The sequence below is a fragment of the Anomalospiza imberbis genome, chromosome 6 (assembly GCF_031753505.1).
Source record: "Anomalospiza imberbis isolate Cuckoo-Finch-1a 21T00152 chromosome 6, ASM3175350v1, whole genome shotgun sequence".
NCBI classification, from domain to species: Eukaryota; Metazoa; Chordata; class Aves; order Passeriformes; family Viduidae; genus Anomalospiza; species Anomalospiza imberbis.
Window position 1 is genome coordinate 16769633 of NC_089686.1, and position 25998 is coordinate 16795630.

Consider the following 25998-nt stretch of genomic DNA (forward strand, 5'->3'; position numbering starts at 1 on the left):
TGTAGGATGTTGCTTAATCTGAGGGACTTTAGGGAAATTCCTGATTACTGCTGCGTTGAAGTGACAGGGCTGTAGCAGGCAGGTCTGGGGGAAGCATCACAGTGTGTCATGTTGCTTGATTTGAAGAAAGGATCACAGAATGTAAGGCAGGTCTCACCCATGCAGTAGTGTATTAAATACAGATACCCAACTATGGCTGATCCAAGCTGTTGTGCTCTTACAGTGCACAGCAACTTGTGGAAATTGCTGACTTGATCCCAAAAGCAAAACAGCTGGTTTTTAAATGATACTTGAGGTGAGCAGTATCTGTTCACTGAAGTAACTAAGAGTTCTCAGTATTGGTAGTGTTACTTGTCACATAGCAGAGCTCAGTTTTCCATAGTTCAATTTTTTGCTTCATTCAACAGATTAGAAATACCTTCAATAGCTTAAGCTAGTATTGGACCAATTAACTCCTCTTGATCTCTTGACATTGTGAGAGAGTTGCTTTGGAAGAAAAGTGATGGTTGCAGCATCTTCAAAAAGTGAAACAGGCTGGATGAGAATTAGGACAACAATTGCATTTTGGAGATTCATAAGTTCTTTGCAACAAATTACACTGGTTGGCTGGTAAAGAAAGCTTCAGATCATGAATTAATAGATTAGTTTGCACTGATTAGGAAATAAAGTAGTAACAAGAACCTTAGATGGCACAAGGCCCCATTATTATAGTGGTCCTATCTGTAATGTTTTTCATGAATTTACAAGTTGTATTTTAAGAAGTTAGGTTATTTGCACTACCTCTTCTGTGGTGAAAACAAAACAGTGAGGAAGCAGTCTTTTCTACAACCTAATTATAAATTAGGTTGTAGAAAAAAATTAGGTTGTTAGGAGACCTAATTCCCACCCTTAGAGTTTTAATAGTCTGAATGGCCTTTAGGTATACTTGTTTTTGTGGAAACAATTTCCTCTAGATAAATTGTTCTTTTCTTTTCCTGCTGCTTATCTCATCTGTATTTATAGAAAGAATTTGTACTTCTTCTTGGCTTTTTTTTTCCCCTACTATACTAACTCAATGAAGTATTTTTTGTACTCTGTAGTTTCCAGTAAGTGGATCACCCTTACAGCCTTTCTGTGCAGCTGCTCCAATTGGAAATTCCTCAAGTGTGTGGGGTTTTTCGCTGTTACAATGAGAATTACGTATAACATTCCAGGTGTGGTCTCACTAGGATGTTGTAGAATGCCACTTTGTCTTTCTCCTTCTGTTCCAATGAGTAGTCCCTGAATTGCATCTGGCCTCTTCACAGCTGTCTTACCTTGACGAGCCCAGCTGTTAGGTAGCTCTGGTTTGGAATAATGGCTACACAGGTTGGTTAATGCTCCTTCCCTCCTGACAAAATCATTGGCAATATAGATGCTGTTCCTCACTCATTCCAGAAGTGATATTTTCTTTGAAGTTTTACTGTAGAAAGGACAATCCTATGCGTCATTGTTTCCATAATTCTGAGAAATTGATTATTTTTGACTGCCTTAACTTTAGTCATTCTTAAAATGTTCCTATTCTCCATTTGTCATAGTTTTCATATCTCAGACAACATAGGTAAAGATTATGGTGAAGGTTGGGGGTTTGTTCCTGAATATTCTTAATTTTTATCACCGTTTAGTAAACACATTTTCCCTTTTTTCCTACTTTGATACAGAAAAGCCTTAAAAGACTATAATTTTAGTGTATAATAATCTGTTCAAGTGTAGTTTAGCTTTGCTTTTTGCTAATGTACATTAGATGCAGCTTCTGGTGTTGCTCTTTTGTCCCCTGCCTGTCTCCTGCTGTTCTTGATAGGATCTCTGCACATTTCTGATGTCTTACTTGCACATCTTCGCAATGATTGGCTTGTCACACATGGAGTTTTACCCATTCAACTTGAGACACGCATCCTGAAATGTCTGAGCATCCTTGTGTTAAACACCAGGCTTCTGCTGCATCTTGGATGTCTTTGCTAACCTTCGCTATCAAGTTATTTGTCACTGACATTCAAAGACCTAATTATAAACCTGTTTGGAATTTTTCATTTTTTGTTTAAATAAAAATCCAGTAATATATGGATTAAGTTATGAGCAGCTGTTTTATAATGTCCTCATTAGTTAGTGAGAACAGTCTTCAAGTAATTGAGTCATTTGCTGCTTCAGTAGCTATTTCATAAATTTATCAGCTATTAGCTCCAAGAATAACTAAGTCATACTTAAGAGTTTGATTTGTTCTTCATTTTGTGTCTGAGTAATTAGTCCCCTAAAATGATACAATTCACTTTATTTTTAGCGATGTTAAAGATCTGCATCCATAGAAAACACAGTTGCTGGAACAAATGTCCTGTTAGTCTGTCTTTGAAAGAACCTGTTTTACCTATTTCCCTTCCCCAAAGGATTTGACCCAAACAGATTTCTGTTCTTATCTGTTGTATTTACATCTCTGACACACATTGTTCTGCTCTTCATTAATTTTTCTTCAGTACTTCTATTCTTAATAGAGGTACTGATCTGCCATGTCAAGGGTACTCTGGCACCATGTGCAAGTAATTTAAACTTCTGACTGTCAAACAGACACAAACAGATAATTAATGATGTTCATAAAATATACAGCTTAAGGTTCCTCTACATATCACTTGGTAGTTTTTATCTATTCTTCATCATTTTAGTATTGTATCAAAACTTCTTGTAAGGTTTAAAATTCTCTGTGTCTGTAATGCAGGCTGTATCCCAGAAAAGCTGTTTTCACAGATGCTTGAAGTTGACCTTTCAGAAAATCTTTTTTCAGATAACCTACCTCTTGGTTTCTAAAACCTTCCTGGTAATACTTGTCCCTGTACTGTTTTTACCTCCAGCCATGTTTCAAGGGAACTTGATAAAATTAAGGTAATATGTGAGACCTCTTTGTCACATGGTGTTCCTCCTTTCTATTGCCTCCTTCCTCTTCCCTTCCTTTCCCCATTTATGAAATATGCATAGTTGGCAGGTTTTCATTTTATTAACAACATCATGTTTCAGTTTTCTGAGGTGTCTTAGTTCTTCTAAGATTCATTAAATATTTATTGGATCCAGGGAAGCTGCTCTCTGTGGCTTTATAAAAGCAACCTTTTCTACTCAGAAGATTATTTTTGCTATAGTGTGGATAATCCTACACCAGTGTACTTTATTTATTAGATACAATGTCCTAGCCTTTCTTTATTAGAATTGTGACTATTTTTCAATCATATACTTCGTTTGTTGTTTGTGTTTTGGAAAATATGTGAACACCCTGTCCTGTTGGCTGCCATAATGGACAAGAAACAGGAATGATGTTGCAACATGTACTAAGTGCATCCAAAAGCATCAAACTGATGTGTTGCTTTCATTCTTACAAGTATATTTGTCTTCTGCTGTCTTGACATTGAATCCTACACTAGTAGCCCAGGTTCCAACATTTTTGTTGCACTGATTCCTATTATGTTGTACATAATGTTTTTAAGTATTTTCTTAATAACCAAACCCCCTCCCTTTCTATCCCCTGCTCTGTTCTTCCTTTTAAATTTTGTTTGTTGAATCTTAGCATTTTGCTGACCCTGTGCCTTCTCTCTGCTAAAAAATCCCTAAAACTCTTAAATGCTTGAATACTGTTAATGGAAATTCAGTCTATCTGTAAACTGTACATAATAAGGTATATATTATGATTATTGACTCTAGAATGAGTTGCAAATTCAGTGCTTCTGAATTGATTATGTTCCATAACTTTTGTAAAATGCTTTATGGTCACAAATTTTAAGAAACTGAGCTTCTATAGGCTCTTCAAACTGTCAATTGTACTATCTTACAGAGAAGCAGGAAAGGGATTGTATGAGACAGATTCCTGTGATTTTGGTTTCGGGTTTTGATGCCTAGGTCTTGCTCTTTGGGTGAGGCTTGCATGTGCATGTGTTAAGGGTAGAGTAGTTGAGGGGAGTGTGAAAAGGAAGGAGGATGTTATTTGTCATATTTCCTTTTCTCTTCAGTAAAATGATGGACAGACCTGGACATGTTTTTCTTTCAGTGATATAGTCACTGTTAAATGAGTATCTAGAGAGGACATCTCTGCCAAATGAAATACAACTTTAAATTATCCATATAGTTCCCTTTATACTCAAATCCAATTTACTTATAGGAAGAAAGCTAAGCTAGTAGAACTGCTCTACATTACAGAGTGATTACACTGCTCTAGATTCTTACAAGATATCAAGTGAGACTTCATATGACCTGGCAGGTGCTCATTTTCTTAAACTAACACAGCAAGCTGCCTTTGGTTTCTTCCTCAGTCCCACAATGCACACATTGTACACTTAAGGTTGTGTGATTCATTTTTGGATTTACATGCTGGGTAGTTTCTGCCAAGGATGTTCAGTGCAATGCTGAAGATTTAACTACTATAACTTGATGTAATTTCTTATTCTTAAGAAAACTCTCTGCACTTTTCAGTTACTATTAGCAGCCTCCAAGTTTGTATTTGGGATAAGAAACTTCTGAGCTTCCCCCCACACCCTTCTCAGTCTTCCCACACAAACCATATGAGCAATCATATAAATTTTTCACTTAGTATGATTAAGGTTGCAGTGGAATAAAATGCCAAAGTACACCTGGGTTTTAAAACAGAAAGTAGGCTAACAGTTTTATATGCATGCTCTCCTCCTGCTTTGTGCTTTTTAATCTGCGATTTTGCTAAAAATTGCTTTTAAACTAGTATTTTTCTGGTGTATTATCTGTTCCTAGGTGCTGTGATTCCTAAAATGAGCCTACCAATGGATTAGCTCCTTTATTGTCACATTGTACTTATATTCTTTAAATAACAAGGAAGGTGTCTAGGTTAATCTTGGTGGAGAACCTACAACTTGATACAGCCTGTGGAATCTTGTACGGTTAATTTCAATAAGCTACATTGTCTTATGACTTTTTTTTTTTCAATTAAAATAAAAATCCTGTCAGCTATTACTTCTGCCCAGTTGAAAACAGCATCTTGTAAAAAGCATCAGTATCTTGATGGCATTAGATGTTTATTGCAATTACTTCATTAAACTTTAATTATTACTGTATTTGAAGTTTAGTTTTGTTTTTCTTGAATTAGACTATCTTTTAACTTCTTTTTCCTTTTCACTAGATTACTGTTTACAAAAGTCAAATTGGAGTCCCTGTGCAGAGGCCCAGACGAAGCACTCCTTACCTGTAAACACATGCTCCAGATTTGGAAATCCTGTTACAATCTAACTAACCCAAGGTAAGATGCTGTAAAGTGCTCACTACCTTGCTTAATAGCTTTTCAAGGCAGTATTAGGTCAGAAGTCCTGCATTTATTTGTTTTGGTATTTCATATAAACAGACTAATCTTCTGGAAGTCTAGAGACTGATGTTCAGAGACACCAGTTGGTGGTTATGTGGAACTACCCAGGGTTCTATGAAGTAAATGCCAAAGCTACTAAATTCTGCAATGATAAAGATTGATTACACAGATTGGGTAACTTGAATGAGTTACCCAATTCTCAGTGTACTGGTATGGTCTTGTTTTGTTTCCTGATCAGGGTTTTAGTCTTATATATTGGCTAGTGGAGAGATTGCTGTAGTAGGTATTTAGTTCAAGGGTTTTCACTGAATAATATGAAGGAGGACAAGACATTAATTAGAAGCCAAGAAGCATCAGGGATCACATGGATGGAAATGATGTGCTTGGATAATCAGCGTGGCTGGTTTTTTAAACAGAGGTCTTGCTTATGAACCTATTTAGGTTCTTCAAAGGCATTAACATATATATAAATATAAGCTGTTATAGTCCTGTTTGGGTTTCCAAAATGCTTTTGTGAAGGTCCTTTGCCATATATATTCAGATAAGCTGTGAAACAAATGAGAAGGTGACTTAGCAGAAATCCATGCTGGTACTATTCAATATGTTTATCAAATACCTGGAGAAAGAGACAAGCAGAATTTCCTGCTCTCTGGTTGTTTGAAGGGTTGGCAGCCTCTGGAGGAGAGATGCCACAGCAGAAGAGCTTTGTACCAGGTGGCATTAGATACCTGTGTAGCAGTATGATGGACATTCAGTTTTTCCTGTACTTTGATTCCAGTCATGTAAACACATGCATCTCTTTAAGAAGATTAAGAGAGTTTACCTAATGGCAGGAGAGGGAAAACTGCTGCTCTGCTTGGGGGCTAGTGAGCATTCAGAGCAGCAGAGTTTGGAGGGTGTGGCAGGAGGAGTCTGGGAGGGCACCTGAGTCAGTCACAGCATATTGAGAGACCCTGACGCTGCCTTGTGGAGCAGGGAGCATCACTCGGGTTACAGAAAGCAAGTATGTCGGCAACCAGAGAGGTTTGAGCTGAAGCTTTTCAATTCAAAGTGACTGAATGAGGAGTAGGGGCCAGGGAGAAAATTTCTCTTCTAACCTAGTGGGTGGTACTGTATTTTAGTTAACTGGTTGTGTGTGTGGGCAGGCAGGGTTAAGAGTTTAGTATCAGAATGCTACACTTTGCAGAATAGCTACAGTTTCTGTGCAGGCCTAATTTCAGACTGGCTTTGCATGTACTCCAACACAACTTTTCACCTTCCATCTCTGCTGTTATATCCTTTACACATATCAGGGCTCTAATCATAACTTGTCATTCCTGTGTTGTTGTTCTTGTTCTTGTGCTAAGAGCTACCGTGCCATGTTAAACACACTTTAAGTAATGCCTCCTTCAGACATCAGCAGTGACTGTGAAAACTTACTCTTGGCTGTGTCAGCTTCAAACAGCAGTGGTTGATAACTCTCCTTGGCACCATTCTCCTTCAAGAACATCTAAGTGGAAAAATCAGTGAGGACTATTTTAATCTGATTTTTTTTCATGCTCATTTTTTTATCTTGACATCTAAGTCCTTTCTTGAAGTTATGGTAGTGCATTGAAATCAAATTCAGAGCAGAATAAGCAGGAACTGTGGATAAGTGTCATGATGGAAGGAGTCAGGTTTCCCAAATCACACATTCAGAGTTACATCAAGCAGTGAGTAAGGATACCGAGTTGTAGTCTTCCTTTGGTCGGTCTGTGTGAAATGTAAGGACTGAATACCTACATTCTGCATCATGGTAATCCAGATCCATCCAGCTCTTATCCAGGGGTAACAGTTATCACTGAGACCTGAAATGTGACTGGGAAGTTCTGTTCGCCTAGCTGCACTCCTCTTACACTGAAGAATGATGATGGAGGATTGCTGTGAAAACTTGAATTTTTCAACCTTTGTAGTTTTAACACAGACTTCATTTTGTTGCAAAGCACCATTTGAAAATTATGTCTCCCACTGGAAATAATGGGAGCCTTTTAAAAAAAAGTTCTTTAAGCCATTAATAAAAGGTCTTTAATAATTTGAAACCTTTTTATAATGTTGTTCTTCAAATATTTATATATCTTTTATTCTTATTTGAAAGATCTGTTTCTATTATGATTTAGACTGAAAACTAATTTGGTGTATCATTTTCCCAATGAGATAAGAATTTACTTTTTTGATAAGCTGTCGTTTATATTAAATATTTCTTCTGCAATGAATCAGATTTAGTGGGAACATTGGTTCAGTGTCCTTAATGATATTTTAATAATAAAAATAAATCACAAATACCTAGACATACTTTGAAAAGGGCTAAATGCAATACTGTGAATTACCTTTGTTCAGTCAATATAGAACTTTCGTCTTTAATTGACATACAAACTTTTTTCTCATGAGATAGTTAATATTAATTTTAAAATTATTCTGTGGTGCAAGACTTGGAGGTTTTAAGTGTTTGCCTTTAGCCTACTGCTTAAAGTGCATTAGAAAATAATTGAATTCTTTTCCACTTTATGGTTTGCATTTGAAAAAGGAACAAACCACAGTGCCGGTACTGTCCTTAGAAGATATTGACAGTAGGTCTGGCTCTACTTGTCAGCAACATTTGACATGTGGTTGCATATGGATTGAGGAAGTAATTACCACAGAAAATTGACCAAGTGATGTAACAACCATAGCTGATAGTGCATGGCCCAGAAAGTTCCCCTCTGTTTCCTGTGGATTTCTATAATGATGTCATTTTGTAAGGAAATAATGCAATAATGTCAGGGTAATGCAAAATTTTAATTCTACCATTTTAGTAACAGCTCTAAAAAGATGGAATGTTGTTTCACTGACTTTTGCAACTGTTAAGAACTGTTGAGAGACTTGCCCTTCATTCAGTCCAAATTCAGAAGGAGGCAATCGTAAAATTAAGGCAAATGGAGAAATGTGCTGAATTCCAGACTTGCAGTTTAAATTAAAGTTTCTCAGGCTTTACTTTAAACTAGGAATTTCATACAGTTCTTTCTCTTCAGGGAGAATCAGCCAAAAGATTGCACTCTGCTAAGTTGGGCTAACAGTTCAACTGCTTTAAAGCTTAATTACTTTTAAGTTTGTTGGGTGGTTTGGTTTTTCAATGAGATTGTAAAGAAAACATTTGTTGATAATGAACAGTACTAGACTTAACAATCCTAAAAATGAAATTACTGTATTAACCATAGAATGTTAAAGAAGGAATGCCCATATGTGCTTCCTTACATGTTGCTGACAATGTGTCTCAATGCTTGCCTCATCTGAAGGAGAAAAAACACTTAGTTCTTCAGTCCCTGTTCTTCTGCTGAATTTTTAATAGTAGTTCTAGGAGCAGTAAGTTTTCCAGCAAGCATATCTACAAGAAGCCTGGGGGGCAGATACTGATTTACTGCTAAAGTAGAAGTTAAGTGCATTTGCCCACAGGTGCAATCAGTAAAAATCGCCGCTACTGCTTATGCTCCTGAGATGTTAGAAGTGTTCAGAATGTTTCTCCTATGCTGTTAGAGTCAAGTTGAACATTGGGCAGTTAATATGTATATGTGCATGTATTAAGAAAACCTGAAAACACAAAATTAAACCAGCCTTTTATAACATCTTTACCTATAATTAGATGTCCTGGCTTTAGTGTTTCTATTCACTCTGGAGAAAGTGTGGATTTTCAAACTTACACCTGCCTTCTTGCCTTTCTGTGAAACCTGTACCCCATATCATATTAATATTCAAGGTACAATAGATTTTACCTGTAGAGCTGTTAGTTATGAATTAAATTAAAAGCCACTATTCCCTTTTTGGTTGTATTAATTATGAAAACAGAACAGCTGAAGTAAATAAGGATTGAATTTTGCTCAGCTTAATTCTGTTTTAATGCAACTGGCTTAATGCACTGTGAGTGGTTAGTGGTGCTTGGTACTAAATTTGGTCATAGCAGTAACTTTTATAGCAAGAACCTTTGTGGGAGTAGGGCAGCATGCAACTTGTATATCAGTATATAATTTTGTATTTTAATAGCTTACAATTTCTGTACTTCATTACAGTGATTCTGGACGTGGGAGCAGCTTGTTAGACAGAGCTATTGCTGATAGACGACAGCTCAATACAATTACATTACCAGATTTCAGTGATCCTGAAACAGGTAAGAACGGCATATGAACAATAAAATAGGTTAAATGATCTGGCCATAGCTAGATTTCGCGTTAGTTGGTTTTTTGGATTTTGCAAAATGAAGTTATATTTTTGTTATTCTCATATAAGTGGAAATAGACATTGTGTGATACAAGATTTCTTTTTCTTCTTTTGAATTTATGAAGTACTTGCTGACCATGTTCTCTGTAAGTTAAAATATCTGTGGTATGGATCTTGCTGAGTTTAGTAGTATTTCCTTATGCAAGGGCTAAAAATTAGTATGCTGAACTAGCCTACTTGCCAAAGTCCAGTGCTTTTTCGTTCGTTCGGTATTTTCACATTTTTGTTTAAAAGGTAAATAAAAAAAATCAGAGGACTTTGAATCTCAAAAGAATAAAAGACATAGTTTTTAATTAATTAAAATCTCAAATATATATTAAAATATAATTACATGGGTGGCTAGGTTTACTGTGGACAAATTTTGATATTATTTATTTGTTGTAAATCATACATACTGTGGTATTTTTATATGCATATAAAAATTGTGGTGCGCAGGTATGCTGCATAAAAGCTAAAATTGTTATGTGTCAGTAAATACTGACAATATATAATTTGCCTGTATTAATATATTCCGTTATCCCAATGCAAACTAATATACCTTAGAAGTTATTCAGTCAAAAAGTACATGAACCATGCATTCTGCAGAGATTGCAGAAGGAATTACCATGATATGCTAATTCCAAAAACTTTTGCTTACTTTTGTTCTAAATATTGAGAGTTTTCTTTTTTCTGGGTTTTAAAACAACAGAATGCTTTTCCTGGGACCTTTCAGGGGGGTATTTCTGCTCAATCACTATTTGACACAAACAGCTTATGGGAAAATTTGCTAGCCTATGAATTTGAATACACTTGACCTATAAATTAAGACACATTGAAATGTGTACTGTATGTCTAATATCACAATGGTGCAGTGGAGAAAAATCCAGTTTAGTTATTTAACTTCTGAAAATTAAAATTGGATTGAATGTTCAATTTTCAATGTAAAGTAGTGTTCTATGCTTGCTATGGTGCGAGCAGTTTTGATTGCAAAGATCAGGTCACTTGATTTCAAGAATAGCAATATGATATGGTGTAATTAACATGGAATCTTCTGTCTTGTACTCATATAATTAAAAGGGGTAAGATAACATTATATGATGCTATGGTGATCATTCTATATTCTAATCTAGCTGATTGTTTCATTTTTAAAAGCATAACTAGGTTTTATAGGTTTCATGTCTATATACATAGATATAACTATAGATAAAGTTTTATGCCTTCAAAAAATGCTTGTTGGGGATGGGTGTTGTGAAAGGTTTTTTGTGGTTAGTGGTGGTTTTTGTTTGTTTCTTTTTCAGTGGGCACATACAGCTCTTGATTTGTACCTTCACGGTGTCCCATTTTATGTCTGCCATACTTGAGAGCACAGTGAATTGGTGCACTTTAAAGACTGCATATTCCTCAATGCTTTTAAGTAAAGATGAACCCTCATTCAAAACAGTGAGCTTTTCAAGAAGCTTGCCCCAAATTCAGATCCTGCAGCCAATATCCTGATCCAAATAGGATCTCTGCATACATTCTGATTTTTCTAGCAGGTCCAAATTGTATTTTTTTCTGAATCTCAGCTGTATTGTCAGAACTTAACTCTATTGTCAAGGAGAACAAGATGGAAAATTAAAAATATGGGATCCGTTTTTGATTATTTATCTTATAAAAGGTAATTGTGGAGGATCAGTTGGTAGATGTCCCCTATGTTTGGGTTTTTTTTTTTTGAGGGGGATTGGAGTTGATTTTGGTTGGTGCGGTTTTTTAATTGTTAATTTTAGCAGAAGAAACCTTGTTGCGATACCAGTACTTAATTTCTGGCAAGGACTAGAACTTTGTTATCTACTGAATCTATGTAATTATATATATAGAAAGCTCCACATCCAGTATTTGTCCAGAATTCTTCATCAGAATATTATATAAACATTTTGCAGGAATTAAAAGATGATGGTACTACAAGAATAAAAACAGTCAAGCTTGTCATAGTATTTGAGAAAGCTTAATAGACTTTCAGACTGTCAATAAAATATTATTCACAACAGATAGATGACAGAAACAATAGATGGTCAAGATGTTAGACCTTTGTAGGGCTGAAAGGGTTCACCTGCAAAATCTGTGGATGCACAGTGTTTAGAAATGCAGAATGAATTTGGCAAATAAGTAAAAAAATGTTAAAATGCAAGAAAGTTCTGGCTGAAAGTCCTCTCAGGATAGAGATGTTTGCCCCCCTCCTTGTTAAATTGCCTCATGTGATGCTACTTTGTGAATACATTTAAATGTCTGGATACATGTGAACATTTGGAAATTTTCCCCTTCATAACTTTGTTTGCCATCTGTGATGATGAGGATGATCTCCTTTGCCTGTCTAGCCTGAATTCAGTCCTCTAAGTACCAAGAAATGAGAGCTAAAATTCAAATTTGAAGTTTATGTAAAATCCTTCAAAAAATCCAGGTGCAATGGGTGTAAGTTCTTCTTTTTAAATTTATCAATTATCAGAAGCTGACCTTTAAAAAAAAGATTGAAAACTTGCTTTATATGGAGCTCTTACCAATGCTATAATGATTAAGTGATTTGAATTTAAATGTGTGTAGCCTTTAAAGTATCAAAAGAGTATTGTGGATTTCTTACAAGGCTAGACTGTTGATTCTGATGTCCTGATCAATAACTATGTCCAATTTACTTTAAGCTTGTCTGTTTCAGTTGGCTTGCCATGAGTGGCATGCAAGGAAATAAATGTAGAGGGGAAAAATAAAGCTTTGATGAATCAATCAATCTCACAGGGAGACAGACACATTTCACATCCAAGGTCATACCAAAATATGCAAATCTCTACAGACTGATTGGCTATTTGCTTAAGATAAATTGCAATCAATCTTTTTAAAAACTTTTTGTTCAGTTTGCTTGCAGTCCACCAAGTTTATCATAGGAAGAAGCAATATTACCTGAGTTTTAGGTTTTGGCCTTTTTTTCACCATAAATATATACTTTTTAAAATTTTGCCTTGGAACATAAGGGAAAAAAATTTATTTGCTTTTTAAATCTAACTTAGTAGGAAAGGAGAACACAAATAAAGGGGTATTTTTGTTGTTGCTTTCAGAAGTGATATTTATTAGGAGCCTTTGATCTTACCGAATAGTGAAACAAATGCTTTGAGTTTTTGGCATCCATGAGTCCGTTAAACCCTGTTGGATCTTTTTTCTTTCCTGTCCCCCTCCACACCCCCTTACCATTCTCTTTGTTTCGCTTTTTAGCCTCTGATACTTCCTCATCTTCTCTCTCAAGAACAGAGTCTCCTCTCCAACTGTTTGTATCTTCTCATCTTCCTCATCCTAAACCAGATACCTTTGTCTGGCCCCATGCAGCCTCTCCATACTGTGACCAAGTTCCTGAGCCCTGTTCACCTACTCGCTGTAAACTGGCTTTCTATTCCTGATGAGCGTGTTTGTGCTGTATTTTTCTGATAATCTTCATAGCTGATAAACCATGGTTGAATAGATTATGTTTCAACAGTGTCAGTGAAATCTGGCCTTTCAGCTGCTTTTCATTAAATACTGCATGGGTTTTGAGAGTTTCATCAGAGAAGACTGTTTTATTAATCCCAAAAGATGTAAAGCTACAGACATATTTAATACTCTGTTCTCATGAGTGTTACAGAGAATTATAGGTGTTATAGTGAAAGAGATTATTGGCCAAGGCTGCTTTGTAGCATTTACTGATGTATATTATTTCCAGTGCTGGCATCTTTTGCCTAACAAGACTGTCCCTGCCACAGAATCTCCTCTTATCTGGACAGTTTTTAATAACTTAATTTCGGAAAGCCTTTAACTAATTACAACCAAAACATTCCCTGAAAATTCACATGAAGGGAACCATTGCCTAAATATCAGTGTGTATCATGATGCAGGTAGGGCATATTGGAATGATTTGGAGGAGGCATTAGAGCAGTGAAAACCAGCATTCTGGTGTTTCAAGTCAAGAGCCTTTCTGTTATTTGAAATGATGCCAATTTAAACCAGCTGTAAGATCAGTCTCCATGGTGTTTAAATACAAAATGTACACTAATGCTGCCGGGGTAGTTCAGGTGACAGGGTAAAATCAACGTAGTTTTTCAGCCATTTCCTTTTAACTCCTTTTCGTTTCTCTTAAATTGTCCTTCACTCATACCTTTATACATAGCACTTTTTTTGCCACTGATTTTACTATAATCTGATCTTAAGAAATTATTTTTGACACCTAGTCTTTAGACTGGTCTCATGTCAAATATATTAATTCCAAGCAAAATGTAGCAAATAAATCTTAGCGTATTAGCAAAATTCACTTGTTAAATACTTGACATTAGACCAGGGTTTTGAAAACACTATAGCTCATATGTAAGCCTGTAACTGGAAGTGCCAGGAACTCTGTGTCCTACAGAACTTTGAGTCTGACTTCCTTGAAGCATTTGAATAGCTGATTAGCTGCTATTACAGGTTTGGCTGGCATTGAGTTGAACTTCTTCAGACCTATACTATAAACAGTACACCCCAGTTAACAATAAATTACTTGTTCTTGTTCTTTGCAAATCTCTAAGTTAGTAAGAACCCGCTCAAGAAGAAGGCAAAATAAAAGAATCATGAAGCCAAAGCACAGATTCCATTATGTGAAGCCCAAGTTTTCCATTTCCAAGCTACTCTATCCTCAGGGAAAGGAACTTCTACCATTTGTATGAGAAGTAGCAGAACCATGAAAAAGAGGAAAAAAGATATTGGAGTCCTTTGTATGGTGTCAATAATTAATGAAAGTTAAAGCTGTCTGAGTAAGGAGCAGTTTCCCTAGATGCCTATGTTAATATAATTTCAGGAGCTGAAAATCTCATGTTCTGTATCTTGCTCAATTCAGTTTTTTTTTTTCCTAGTGAAAGAAGCCTAGGGCATTTTGTATTATTGACTTGACTTCCAATTTCTGTTGAGCAGGAAGATGATTTTAGAGGTGTACCATCTTATTTAATTTGTTTTGTCTTTTGAAAACCTGTAAACCTGATTTACAGTTTGAAGGTTATCAGAAATCCTTTCGCTTTCTTAGAATTTCTGGCTTATATATCTCTATATAACATTTTTTTTTCTTCTTACTTTGGATTATAATTTGTGGTTTGATCTATCCAAAGGCAATCCATCAGATGCTTACTTTCATGGGGTTTACTCCCTTTTTTCAGTTTGTAAGTAGTATTGACTGTGCAGTTCTATTAATTTCTGAAGGACTAAAATCACCTTTTCCTTTAGCACAAGACATACATGTTTTGTCCATCAGCAGTTGAAGCTTGATAGTGTGTAAAGCAAGGCTGATGCTCTTTGCCCATTCAGTCACCCTAAGGCTGTAATCTTACGAGACCTGAATGTACTCAACTAACACTTGCATTTAATAATTAAAGAGGCAGTATTCATTTCTAGAGGACTGCAAATAAAGATATATTAGGCAGGTCTTGTGTAACACAATGGCCAACTGCCAGTACATTGTATTATACCACTGCTGTTCCTAAAGAAGTACACTGATCCAGAACACAATATTGCAACTACTGTCATGACTCATAATGAGATATTACTTTCTTTTAAGGTACGAGTTTTGCTTGTAAAATAAATGAAGAGTACACTTTGAAATAATGAAATTATGAAAGTCGACTAAATAAGAAGGTATTAAGAATATAGATCAATAAAAATAACTGCTGTTTTAATCAGAATATGAATTAATATTCTTTTTCTCTAACCAGTTACCTTATAAAGCTGTGTTCATAGCATTCAATTATGTTTTTCACTGTTTACTTTACCTTTTCATAATTTTTTGGGGTAGTACAGGAGATCAATTTGGTGAAGGAGAGAAAGGTAAGAAGATACATAAGCCAACATATTTGGCAGTGACTAAGCACAGAAGATCTTTTCCAAAGAGCTGAGAGGATGCTTTGCAAATAATGCTGTCCTTGCCTGACTACTATCATTTCCATGCACAACTTTGTAGTAAAAGATAAGATGGCTTTGTAATTTGTGATTGTGAAAGGTATCTCAGACTCTTAATGAATTTTAAATGAAAAAAAAAGTTAATCTTGGCTAAATTTGCCAGTCTGTCTTATCAAAGGTATCACTTCAGGGATGTATTGGTCCTGCAGAAGGTGCTGCCTCTTTATATTATGTAATTGCTTTTCTTACAGCTCTCTGTGTGTCACCCCCACTAATGTTCTTACTTCCAGCTCTTTGTGTGCATGTAAAGTTGAGTCATGGGGGTTTTCATCTTTTCTCTTGCATGAGCATTGCAGTTAAAGCATTTTTTCTTCATGTAAATATTGAAATGTTTAAAATGGGATGAATGTAAAACTATTGAGTAACATTCTCTGTTATGGCATAAAAAGAAATCCTGCCACAGTGATTTTGAGAGTTGATATGAACATGTTCCATTAAATCCTTCAGTGCATTCTATTACTCCTTTTCAGAAGGGAAATTGATGTACATAGCAAAGTGATTTTGTTTTTCTCAAATCTGTCATGCCATCTAGGTCCTGACAGAGTCCACATATTAGTTTATGTCCATTACACTGCATTGTGAAGAATTTATGTGGAAATGACCAAGGAAAGAACTGAAGAAGTCATAACACGCTCATGTACATAGGGTGTGTGGTGTTTATAAATGGTGTTTAATGGTTGAGTTCATGTGGACTCTCGTGTAACATTTATGAAAAGCCTGAAGAGAATAAATTGAATACTTTATTCACAAAAGTTTAACTGTAGGTGTGACTTTGAAAAGAAAGGTTTCTGTGACATGACTTAACTTCTTGGGTAAATTGTTTTTGTTCAAGGCTCTTGGTAGGTTTTCTATTTGAGATTGAGTTGAAACAGTGAATCTGCAACATGGTTGTTGCAGATAGGATGTTAGTATGATGAGAAGAAACTAGATTCTGGGCAAGTGCCATTATAGGAAACTTGAGTGGGAGGTTATACCTTTTTGGTTTAGGAACATTTTGTCATGGTTAAGACCTTCTGTCACACTTTGCAATGTGCAATGTGATTGTGATTCCAGATGTTAATCAATTTAACTAGTGAATTCTAGCTCTTGCATAGAGAGTCCCTGATTCACACTTAGCCTTTTTAGTATAAACAAGCTTCAGAACAAATCTAAACAAATGAAAGTGAGTAGCCAGGATCTATTTTGGTGATATTTTAATTTTCCATGCTTCATGATTTCCATTTCAAAATAAATACTCTTTGCTGCTTGTGTTATTTGGAGGGATTTTTTTTCTTGAGTCTTAAGTGTTGTGGTATAACAGCAGGTATAGAAGTTATCTGGGAGGAGCAGATGTATTTTTGTGCATGAAAGATCAGTTAAATTTCAAATGAGAAATTGCTGCAACTCTATCTGAGCATTTGAAGAAAGCTACAACAGAGTGAATTGTAAGTGAAAGTGAGGATATGTTTGTGTTTGGCTGTGGGTCCTGACCTCAGATCAAAGAAAGCCAAATGCAGATAAGACCCAGACGAGAGCAGAGCTGGTGACAAAATGAACAGGGAACCTCCAAATAAACTGGCTACATAGGATCTATAAAGCCTCAAGGAGACTCTAAGACATACTTGTTACCCTCCATTTCTCACAAGCCACTTTGTGTCTTTACCAGCTGTAGCTGAAATTGCTGTGTATTTTAGAATTGTTATGTGAATATAAAGATCTGAACCTGATATTTCAGGACATCCTGGGTTAGTACAAGGGTACAGATAAATTAGTTCTAGTATGAAAACACTTGAGTAAAATTTGAAGGAAGGTAGGAAAAAACTTCTTAGTACACAATGTCTTTAAACTTTTAGAAAAGTTTACTAAATGTGTTTTAACAAAAAGAGCCAGAAATTAGTCAGATGGCAGCTAATTGTGGCAGTACTAAAGAAGTATTTAGGCTTTATGGGTTAGAGTGTTAGCATGAATGCAGTGTCCCTGAAAGATGCCTGATTGGCCATTGCTTTGTATATGTGTGTGTTTTCTTCAGAGAACTAATTGCTGCAGTATGTTAAGGGATGCCTTTTTCCTAAAGAGGAAATATAAGCTATTTGAATAATACCACTTCAAAGAAAAATTTTAGCAATACTTTTAAACTTTTTTCCTCTTTTTATGCCACTCCTTATAAAGTCCAGGGTAGGAAGCACTCAGTATTCACTCTGTTTAATTTTAATACAGATGGCACAGAAACTCATAAGAATCTTATCACAGTATAATTATTTTTTATAAATAACTATAACAAATAAATTGATGTAAAAAAAGTTTTAATAATATATTATCACATGTGCTTTATGGTTAAGTACTGGAGGCTTAAAATTCAACGGCACACTTTCTATATGAAATTACTTGTGGCCTGGCTAGCAGCTAGAATCCTTGCTTTAAATAATAGAAAATATAGGCCCTTTTTAACATTAGATGGTATAGTTGCTTTTCCAAATGAAGGGATTAGATGATCTCCTTTATGGCAGTGAATTGCACCTTTTCTTTACAAATTGTGCTGGAGAGAAGAAGGTGCTTTCACTATTAGTCCCTGGAAGGCTAACAAGTGCCAGGCTGCAGTGATGTGCTTTACAGAAATGGCTGTCAGACAAGAACAGGGTTACTCTTGACTAGTGCTTATTTTTGGTACACTTGCTAGTATTTTTCTTATAACACACTTCATGTACTTCTTGCTAAGACTTCCCTTTTAAATTTCTTCATAATTTAAGCTTTAAAATAGAAGACACAAAAACTGTAGTGAATGTTCAGCTGTGCAGGCTGGACTTTGACTTGTTTCATCAGCCAGTAAAAAGGAAAGCAAACTCTACAGCCAGACAGTGTTTCAGATATCCAGGGTAATTCCTTGTTCATAATGACATGAAATGCTAATTATGTCCTGTGCTGCTTTTCCTTTGTTTCTTTCAATTCAGGGAACTATGATGCATACTTTCAGACTAACTTCCTCTTCCTACTGATCTGTGTACTAGGAATTTCTGGTGCTTTCTGGTTTGCTGATTTACCTTGTCACACTTAAAAATGTATATTCCATGTGACAGATCTCATTAAAAGACTTAGAAAGCCTGTGATATTGAGAGTGAAGGTTTTATTTATTTCTTAACTTCTAATGATGAGGACAAGCTTTTGAGGTGCAGTTCAACTTGTACAGGATTCAATACTTTCTTTTGGAGTATCTGCCATTGTTGATCATTATGGATATGGGGATGGAATTAGACAATTCCTCATCTGATCCATTATGGAATATTTTACTGCCTTTATTTTTTAATCAGGCCTAATCAGTATGAGATTTTGTAATTTGTAATTATAAAACAACTAGAGAGATACTGAGGCTTAGATGACAAGAAGGAGTGTATTTTAAAACATTCATGGTCTTGATTTAAAAAAAAGTCATGACTAAATATGCTGGCAGTAATTGACTATCCAAAGTACAGTTGCCATTAGATATTCTCTAGTCATAGAAGCTTTTTAATTCCACTACTTTGAAAAGGTTATTATTTGCCAATGAGATTCTAATCTGACTTGGAAATGATACATTTTATGAGAATTATCCTTAGTATGCACTGGGAATGTTTTCTGTGCAAAAAAAACTTTATGGACTTTTTAGCCACAAGGTACTTTAACTCAGCCTTCTTGATTAGGCAAGTTTTACATGCAGTGCAGTTTGATGGTGTATTTGTGCTGGTGTATGTCGTGATCGCTGTGTGTATTTTAGTTCTCTTTTTTTGTTCTGTTATTAGTTGTAAAATAATCCTCTAATTGCACTCTGTGGAAAGACATAGTTAATACTATAATACTAACATCAAAGCGAATGCAGCAACCTGAAGACTACAGTGTGTCATACCATCACAAACCTTTTTTTTGGATTGCACATTCCCAGAAAAGAGGTGTCAAGTTTAATAGAGAGTATTCATATTAGCAACCCCAAAAAAAGAAAAAATGTCAGGTACAGTTACCAAAGTTTAGTGTGTGTTTTTTATAGACCTTCAGACCAATATGAAAGCTTTCATAAGAAAATTGATCTGGCATTTAAAGATTCTCCAAGATGGTAACTGTAAATTAAATATTGAGTTTGGGGTACAGTCTCTTATGAAAAGGCAATTAAATGTTTTATGCAATGTATATGGCCTTCATTATTTCTGTGCTGGTAAATTCTTTTTATTACTTCTATAGGTTCAGTCCATGCCACATCAATAGCAGCTTCCAGAGTGGAGCAAGCATTGTCTGAGGTTGCTTCTTCCCTGCAAAGCAGTGCCCCTAAACAAGGTCCCCTGCATCCTTGGATGACTCTGGCTCAAATATGGCTTCATGCAGGTACTGTGATAGTAAAATTTATTTTTATGCCCTCTCCTTTTTTGCTAGCCTAAGGACTTAGCAAAATCTGTTTCATTCATAATCTGTTACTACTTATCAGATAATATTTTTCCACATGTGTGGCACCAAAACAAGCCAAGAAATAAAAAGCACACTGGAGTTGCTCTGTGTGTAAGATCATTTATGAAAGATAAGGCAGTAGTTTTAGAATGTAGCTGTTACCAGTGGAGTCATATCTTTTGTAGAGCAAATACAGTACTCTCTCCCTTATCCCTGAAGAATTTAGTTTAGGAAATATCTAGAGTATCTAAGTGCTTGGAAATCTAGGTGTCCTTGCAAAATCACAGAATATTCTGATTTGGAAGGCACTCACAAGGATCATCAAGTGCAATTCTTAAGTGAATGATCCATGAGGGGATGGAACCTGTGACCTTGGCATTAGTAGCACCATGCTCCAACCAACTGATCTAATCCCAGGTCACTGAATCCATTGAGTGGAAAAGGAGGTTTGTAAGATTTTTGACTAGAGTTCCTGCAACTACAAAATTTTATAATAGAAAGGAAATAACTGCATATGCAGGGAAAGAAACAGTAGTAGTACTGTGGAGCAACCTGTCCCTTGCAGCTGTGATAATGAGCCCGAATTCCATTCTTTTCCTTCTGGTTTTGTTAATGTAAAAGACTTAGGATTGTTTCTCTAAATGTAGAGTCATCTTGAGTGGGTTTAGTATTGTTATGATGCCTCAAGCTAACTGCAGTATCACAAGTGGTTGTTACATAAAATTTGAACCAGAAAATTATGATCCACTGTATTTTTATACAGTTAAAAATGTATAACATGCAATTGTTTTTATTGATAGCTGGATCAGAAAGATGTAATTTAGAAATCAGCCAGCAATTGTTATGACTTGTTCTGCTTTCAGAGTCACTTTTTCAGTGACATATTTTTTTTCTTTCATGTTTTCAACAAAACAGTGCTTTATTTAGCATTTATATAGCATTTTAATTTACCTATTTACATCTACAGTTTTATGGTGTGAAAATCATTGCAGGGTAATGGCTCCCAGTTATAAATGGTTTAGTGGTTTAGAGAAAAAGCCCAGAAGATTGGAAAGAAAGCAATTACAGTGATTAATAATAGTGATCTCATTTGGGCTACTCAAAAGCAACACAGATTAGAATAGGGCAAGGTCCAACAGGGTGTAGTGAAGTTGCCTGCTCTGCATTGTGGCATCATTGACTTTAAATATTTATAAAGTGCCACAGATGACCACCTACAGTAATTCTTAGCATCTGTAAGGCTGATAATTTCTCAGCCTTCTGTGGCAGCTTGTTCCACTACTTATTTTCTGTTTGGTGTGTTTTTTTTTCTTTTGGTTTTTTTTTTTTAATTTTGTGGGTTGTGGCGGTTTTGGTTTGCCAATCTGAGTTTCTCTTCTTTCCCAGCCAACGCACCAATTAATGGAGTGGGTTTAGTGCTGGCTGAATGCCAGTGTACTCACTAAAATTATTTACTCATTTCCTGCTGTGAGATAAGGATTAGGAGGAGGGTAAAACATGCTCAAAACTTTAAAGGATATAAAGAAAACTTTATTAACAGAATTAAAAGATAAAATAATAAGAAAATCAGAATAAACCCTCAGAACTCTTCTACTCCTCCCACATTCTCTTTACTTTCTCACAACATACAGGCAAAACCTGTGACTTTCAGTCAGTTTACCACCTCTAAAATAGTCTTTCTTCAGTTCTCTTAGAGAGAGGAGTCTCTCTTGCCATGCCATGGAGACTTCTCCACAAGAAGAAAAAAAAATCCAAGACTTAAGATAAAAAATAGGAAACTAGAAAGAGTATTCTGGGGTTTCAAACAGCCATTTAGAAGTTGTAAGTCCTGATACACTTAGAAAAACAACTTTCTTGAAAAAATAATGCATTTAAAATAATTTAGGTAATAATTTCTCTTTTGAGATGCAAAATTTTTTTAGGAAAATAGTTTTTATCTGAAGTGAAAGTATTTACAAATAAAGCACGTGTGACAACATCTAGTCATGGTATGATGAAGCAAGAATCATTAATTGGTCCTGACATTCCTTCCACAGCTGAAGTCTACATAGGAATTGGGAAGCCTGCTGAGGCCACAGCGTGTACCCAGGAAGCAGCTAATCTCTTTCCAATGTCCCATTATGTTCTCTACATGAGGGGGCAGGTGGCTGAACTTCGTGGAAATATTGATGAAGCCAAACGCTGGTATGAAGAGGCCTTATCCATTAGTCCTACCCATGTGAAAAGCATGCAGAGGCTGGTAAGTCTTGAGCCCATGTTCATAAGCAGTGTCATCTCAACTGGTGATACTGTACTGTGAAGTCTTGACTTGGTGTAGGTAACCCATAACTTGTGAGTTTGGGATCTATAGTCTTCTTACAAAATGCTTTGGAATCAGCCTTTCCTGGCATTTATTTGTCTTTTGTGTGTTGGGACATAAAAAGGATTTGCAGGCCATAAGACTATTTCAACCCTAATAGAAACTATAGAAGAAGAAGCAATTTGCATCTGCCTAATATTCATGCCAGTGGGAAATGAAGGTGGCTTATGGTAAGAGAAGAGTTGGATACTGTACAGGAAAGACCAGTCATTTTGGTATTCTGAAGTAAAAGTTAAATTCATAAAATCATAGAATATTCTAAGTTGGAAGAGACTTACAAGGATCATCAAGTTCGACTCCTGGCCCTGCACAGGACACTCCAAGAGTCACACCAGGTGTCTGAGAGCATTGTCCAAACACATCTTGAACTTTCTCAGGCTGTGCTGTGACCACATCTCTGGGGAAGCTGTTCCAGTGCCCAGCCACCCTCTGGGTTTTCCTGATACCCAGCCTAAACCTCTCTTGACACAACTTCAGGCCATTCCTTCAGTCCTGTCACTGGTCACAAGAGAGAAGAGATCAGTGTCTGCCCCTCCTTTCCCCTCACAGGAAGCTGTAACTGCAGTGGGGTCTCCTCCAGGCTGACCAGACCAAGTGAGCTCAGCCCCTCCTCACACAGCTTCCCCTCAAGGCCCTTCACCATCCTCACTGCCCTCCTTTGGATGCCTTCCAGTACCTATATACCCTTCTTACATTGCGGTGCCCAAAACTGCACGCAGCACTCGAGGCCACACCAGTGCAGAGTACAGCTGTTTTCTGCATTCTGCATGTTTATTGATTACCTTTGTGCTATTTGATCTCTTGGGTTTTTGAAAGGTAGAAAATCAGTCTTGCCCCCAAATGAATATAGCTCCAAGTACAAAGGTACCTTCTCCAGTATAACATACGTTTGTTTATATACTTCATAGATACATACATGTATATATTGTGTGCTTACTATGTTAGGAAAATTACTTTTAATCCAGCTTTCTTCCAGTTAGAGCAGAATAGAACAGCTGAAATCAGCTTCATACCCAATCTTTTTGTACAGAAATAGAAGCTGGTTTCTGCCTAGGTACTTATGAATTATTCAGAGAAATTTCTTGTGCATCCCTGAGGGAAACATATGAGACAAAAGATCAGATGGGAAGGCAGTGCAGAGAAAGTTTTTTGTTTCACCTTTTTCAGCATTTCAGGATATTTGAGCCTGCTGACAAATGCCAAAAGATTCCCTATCCTGAAGAAGCAGGCAGTCAATCTAAAGCAGTGAAACTCAGTGAAAATGTAAGCTCATGTTTTGCTGGTTGTCTTTTTGCCCCTCCTCTGTATGCACCTTTGAATAAATAGTCTGTAAACACACAGTGCTCTTCAGAATGACTGAGAAATTAGCTGTCTAAGAGACATGTGAGATGAAAATTATTGGGCTTCCAATCCAGCTTTCCTTTTTATGAGATTTTCCATTTGAGTCCTAGCTTGAAGGTAACTTCTCATTTCATTGGATTGGTCAGTCCTTTTTAAGGATTCTTGTAATTTAAAATTTTGTTTCTAAGAGTTTTTCTACTGTTCTACACCTTTTCTGCAGTAGGATGTTGTTTTGAGTAGATTCTGAGAGATTTATGCTGCTTAAATACAAATATTCAAGATGTATGCTATAAAAATACTCATCTCTGTAATTTAATATAGGAGAAAGTACAAGGTTCTGTATCCTTCTTGTCCTTTTGACTATTGCAAAAAGTATTTTAATGAGGAAGCTTGCAGTGTTTACGCTTGCCTATGTGTATAAATGAATATCTGTACATCCCAACACTTTGTGTATATTTACCTATTTATTATAAAGAAATATTATCTCAGTGGCAACGGATCTATAGTAACAGCAATGTGGAGGTTCCAGCCTCTGTGACAACAGCTAAAACATTAATTTCTAATATTTGTATTCACAATTCTAAGCTGACAGTTGGTTTATGAATTAAAGTTCTGTGTAAAAACCCTTATTTTCTGTGATTATTTGATATTATAAAAATATTTGATCTGGCTTTCTAGCAATGCTTAGAAAGTAATATCAAATGCAACTGTTTCCACGTAAAAGTTACCTTAGAGCCTATATTTATTTAATAAGTTTTGGTGAATTTCCTTTTGAGGCGCAAATACTGAGTATAAATCATAGTAGCTTTATGTATAAAATGCAACAAACCAAATAAGATTTAAGGATGGCATGAATTCTAGCATGTAGCATCTGTATCCAGGCCTGCTTCTCCAACTGAAATTACTTAAAATATTTGAACCTGAGATCAGTTTGGAAGGACTTTTGTTTGTTTTTATTAAAGTTTTAGAATGAGTGACATCTAACACTCAATAAAATTTCCTGATGTTAATGGTTTGGAAATCTGAATGTTTGATTTGAGAATCTTTGTAGTTGTCTGGAGGGGAAAAAATAAGCTAAATAAAATATATGTTTCGATTTGTATGAACAACAATAGCATATTGGGAATAGGAGTTTTTTCCTTTTATAATCCATCCTTTGAATGATGTTACATCACTCTGGTAAGAAGGATGAAAACCTAAACTTAGCAAAATTTACTATTTTTCATATAACATTTCATACAATATTTTCACCATAAGTCTCTCCAAGTACCTATTCCTGAATATGATCTACTGTTTCTACACAGAAGCAATGTTAATTTAAATTACTGGAGAACTGTGTAAGTAAAGACCAGAAAGGTTAGTTTGTGGCTTCAGAAGTGTTTTACTTCTTCCTGTGAGTTACAGCATGTGCTGTGCTTTGGAGTTTCTGCCAAAAGACTCTTGCATTTGTGTCTCATGCAGACTCCACATTCTATCAGTGTGACCATGAAGACTCTGCAGAAGTCTAGTGGATTATCTGAATGAAAGGACTTTCTATTGGCTGGCATCGTCATTTTTACAAAATTACAATATTTTAAAAGAAACAATTTCTTACTCATTTTGCTGCTGTCTCTGAAGTCTTCACAGATTTACTCCTGTTTTAAGAGAGTTACTAAAATGAAAACTAGGAGATCTTGATGGTGTGAAAACTGGAGCAGTTAAGAGTGCTGAAAGATCTGTTTGCCAACAAAATGATAATCATAAATGGGAGGGTTTCATGGGGAAGGTTTTGACCTTACTAATGAAATGCCTAAGACAACACCAAATGTTGGAGTCTTGATCCATGAGTAAAAGGAAAATGGTTTAGCTGTATTCTGCTCAACTAAACTTGGGAAATGGAGCTGCTTGGGCTGTAGTGTTGAATTACCTAAGATGGGAGCTATTCCAAAGGAGAGCTGGCTGCAGGGGCAGCGTGTTTGTGTTCCTGCTCACTGCTATTTCCTACCCCTTCCAAGATGTTGGGGGGCTTATTAGTTAAATCAGCCCAACAACAAAACTAGCTTTTTACAAATGAGAAATGCTGTTTAAATTCTCTGCAGTTCCTTGTGGAACTAAATTATTATTCCCTTTACAGTTAATGTTTTAATTCATATATTCATTCACTTTATTTTATTGAGCAATGCTCATTTTAAACTCTGCTTTGTTCTCAGGTGCTATTTTTTACTGTTTGTCACTAACTGAAATTTTCTCTAAGCCAGAGGTTATACCAACTTGCTATTTGGCTAGCTCTGACTGTTCACAAGATGTCAAAAGGGAAGCAATAACATGTCAGTATTAATTAGGTGTACTTTACAGAATGCAGCAGCAATTCTTTTGAAAAAATGCTGTGTCCTTTCTT

The 25998-nt window shown here is 35.9% G+C and overlaps 1 protein-coding gene and 1 long non-coding RNA gene across 2 annotated transcripts in view; both read left to right on the plus strand.

Moving 5' to 3' along the window:
• The window catches only part of TTC7B (tetratricopeptide repeat domain 7B), a 120547-nt gene that overhangs the window by 71200 nt on the left and 23349 nt on the right, over positions 1–25998 (plus strand). Inside the window, exons 16-19 of the mRNA XM_068192608.1 lie at positions 5138–5254; positions 9376–9473; positions 19721–19861; positions 21958–22160. Coding sequence (XP_068048709.1) covers positions 5138–5254; positions 9376–9473; positions 19721–19861; positions 21958–22160 — 559 coding nt within the window. The remainder of the gene's footprint in view (positions 1–5137; positions 5255–9375; positions 9474–19720; positions 19862–21957; positions 22161–25998) is intronic.
• On the plus strand, positions 12613–16287 carry LOC137475381 (uncharacterized). The gene is made up of 2 exons (XR_010999849.1): positions 12613–12958; positions 14692–16287. It is a non-coding gene; the product is annotated as an uncharacterized lncRNA (long non-coding RNA).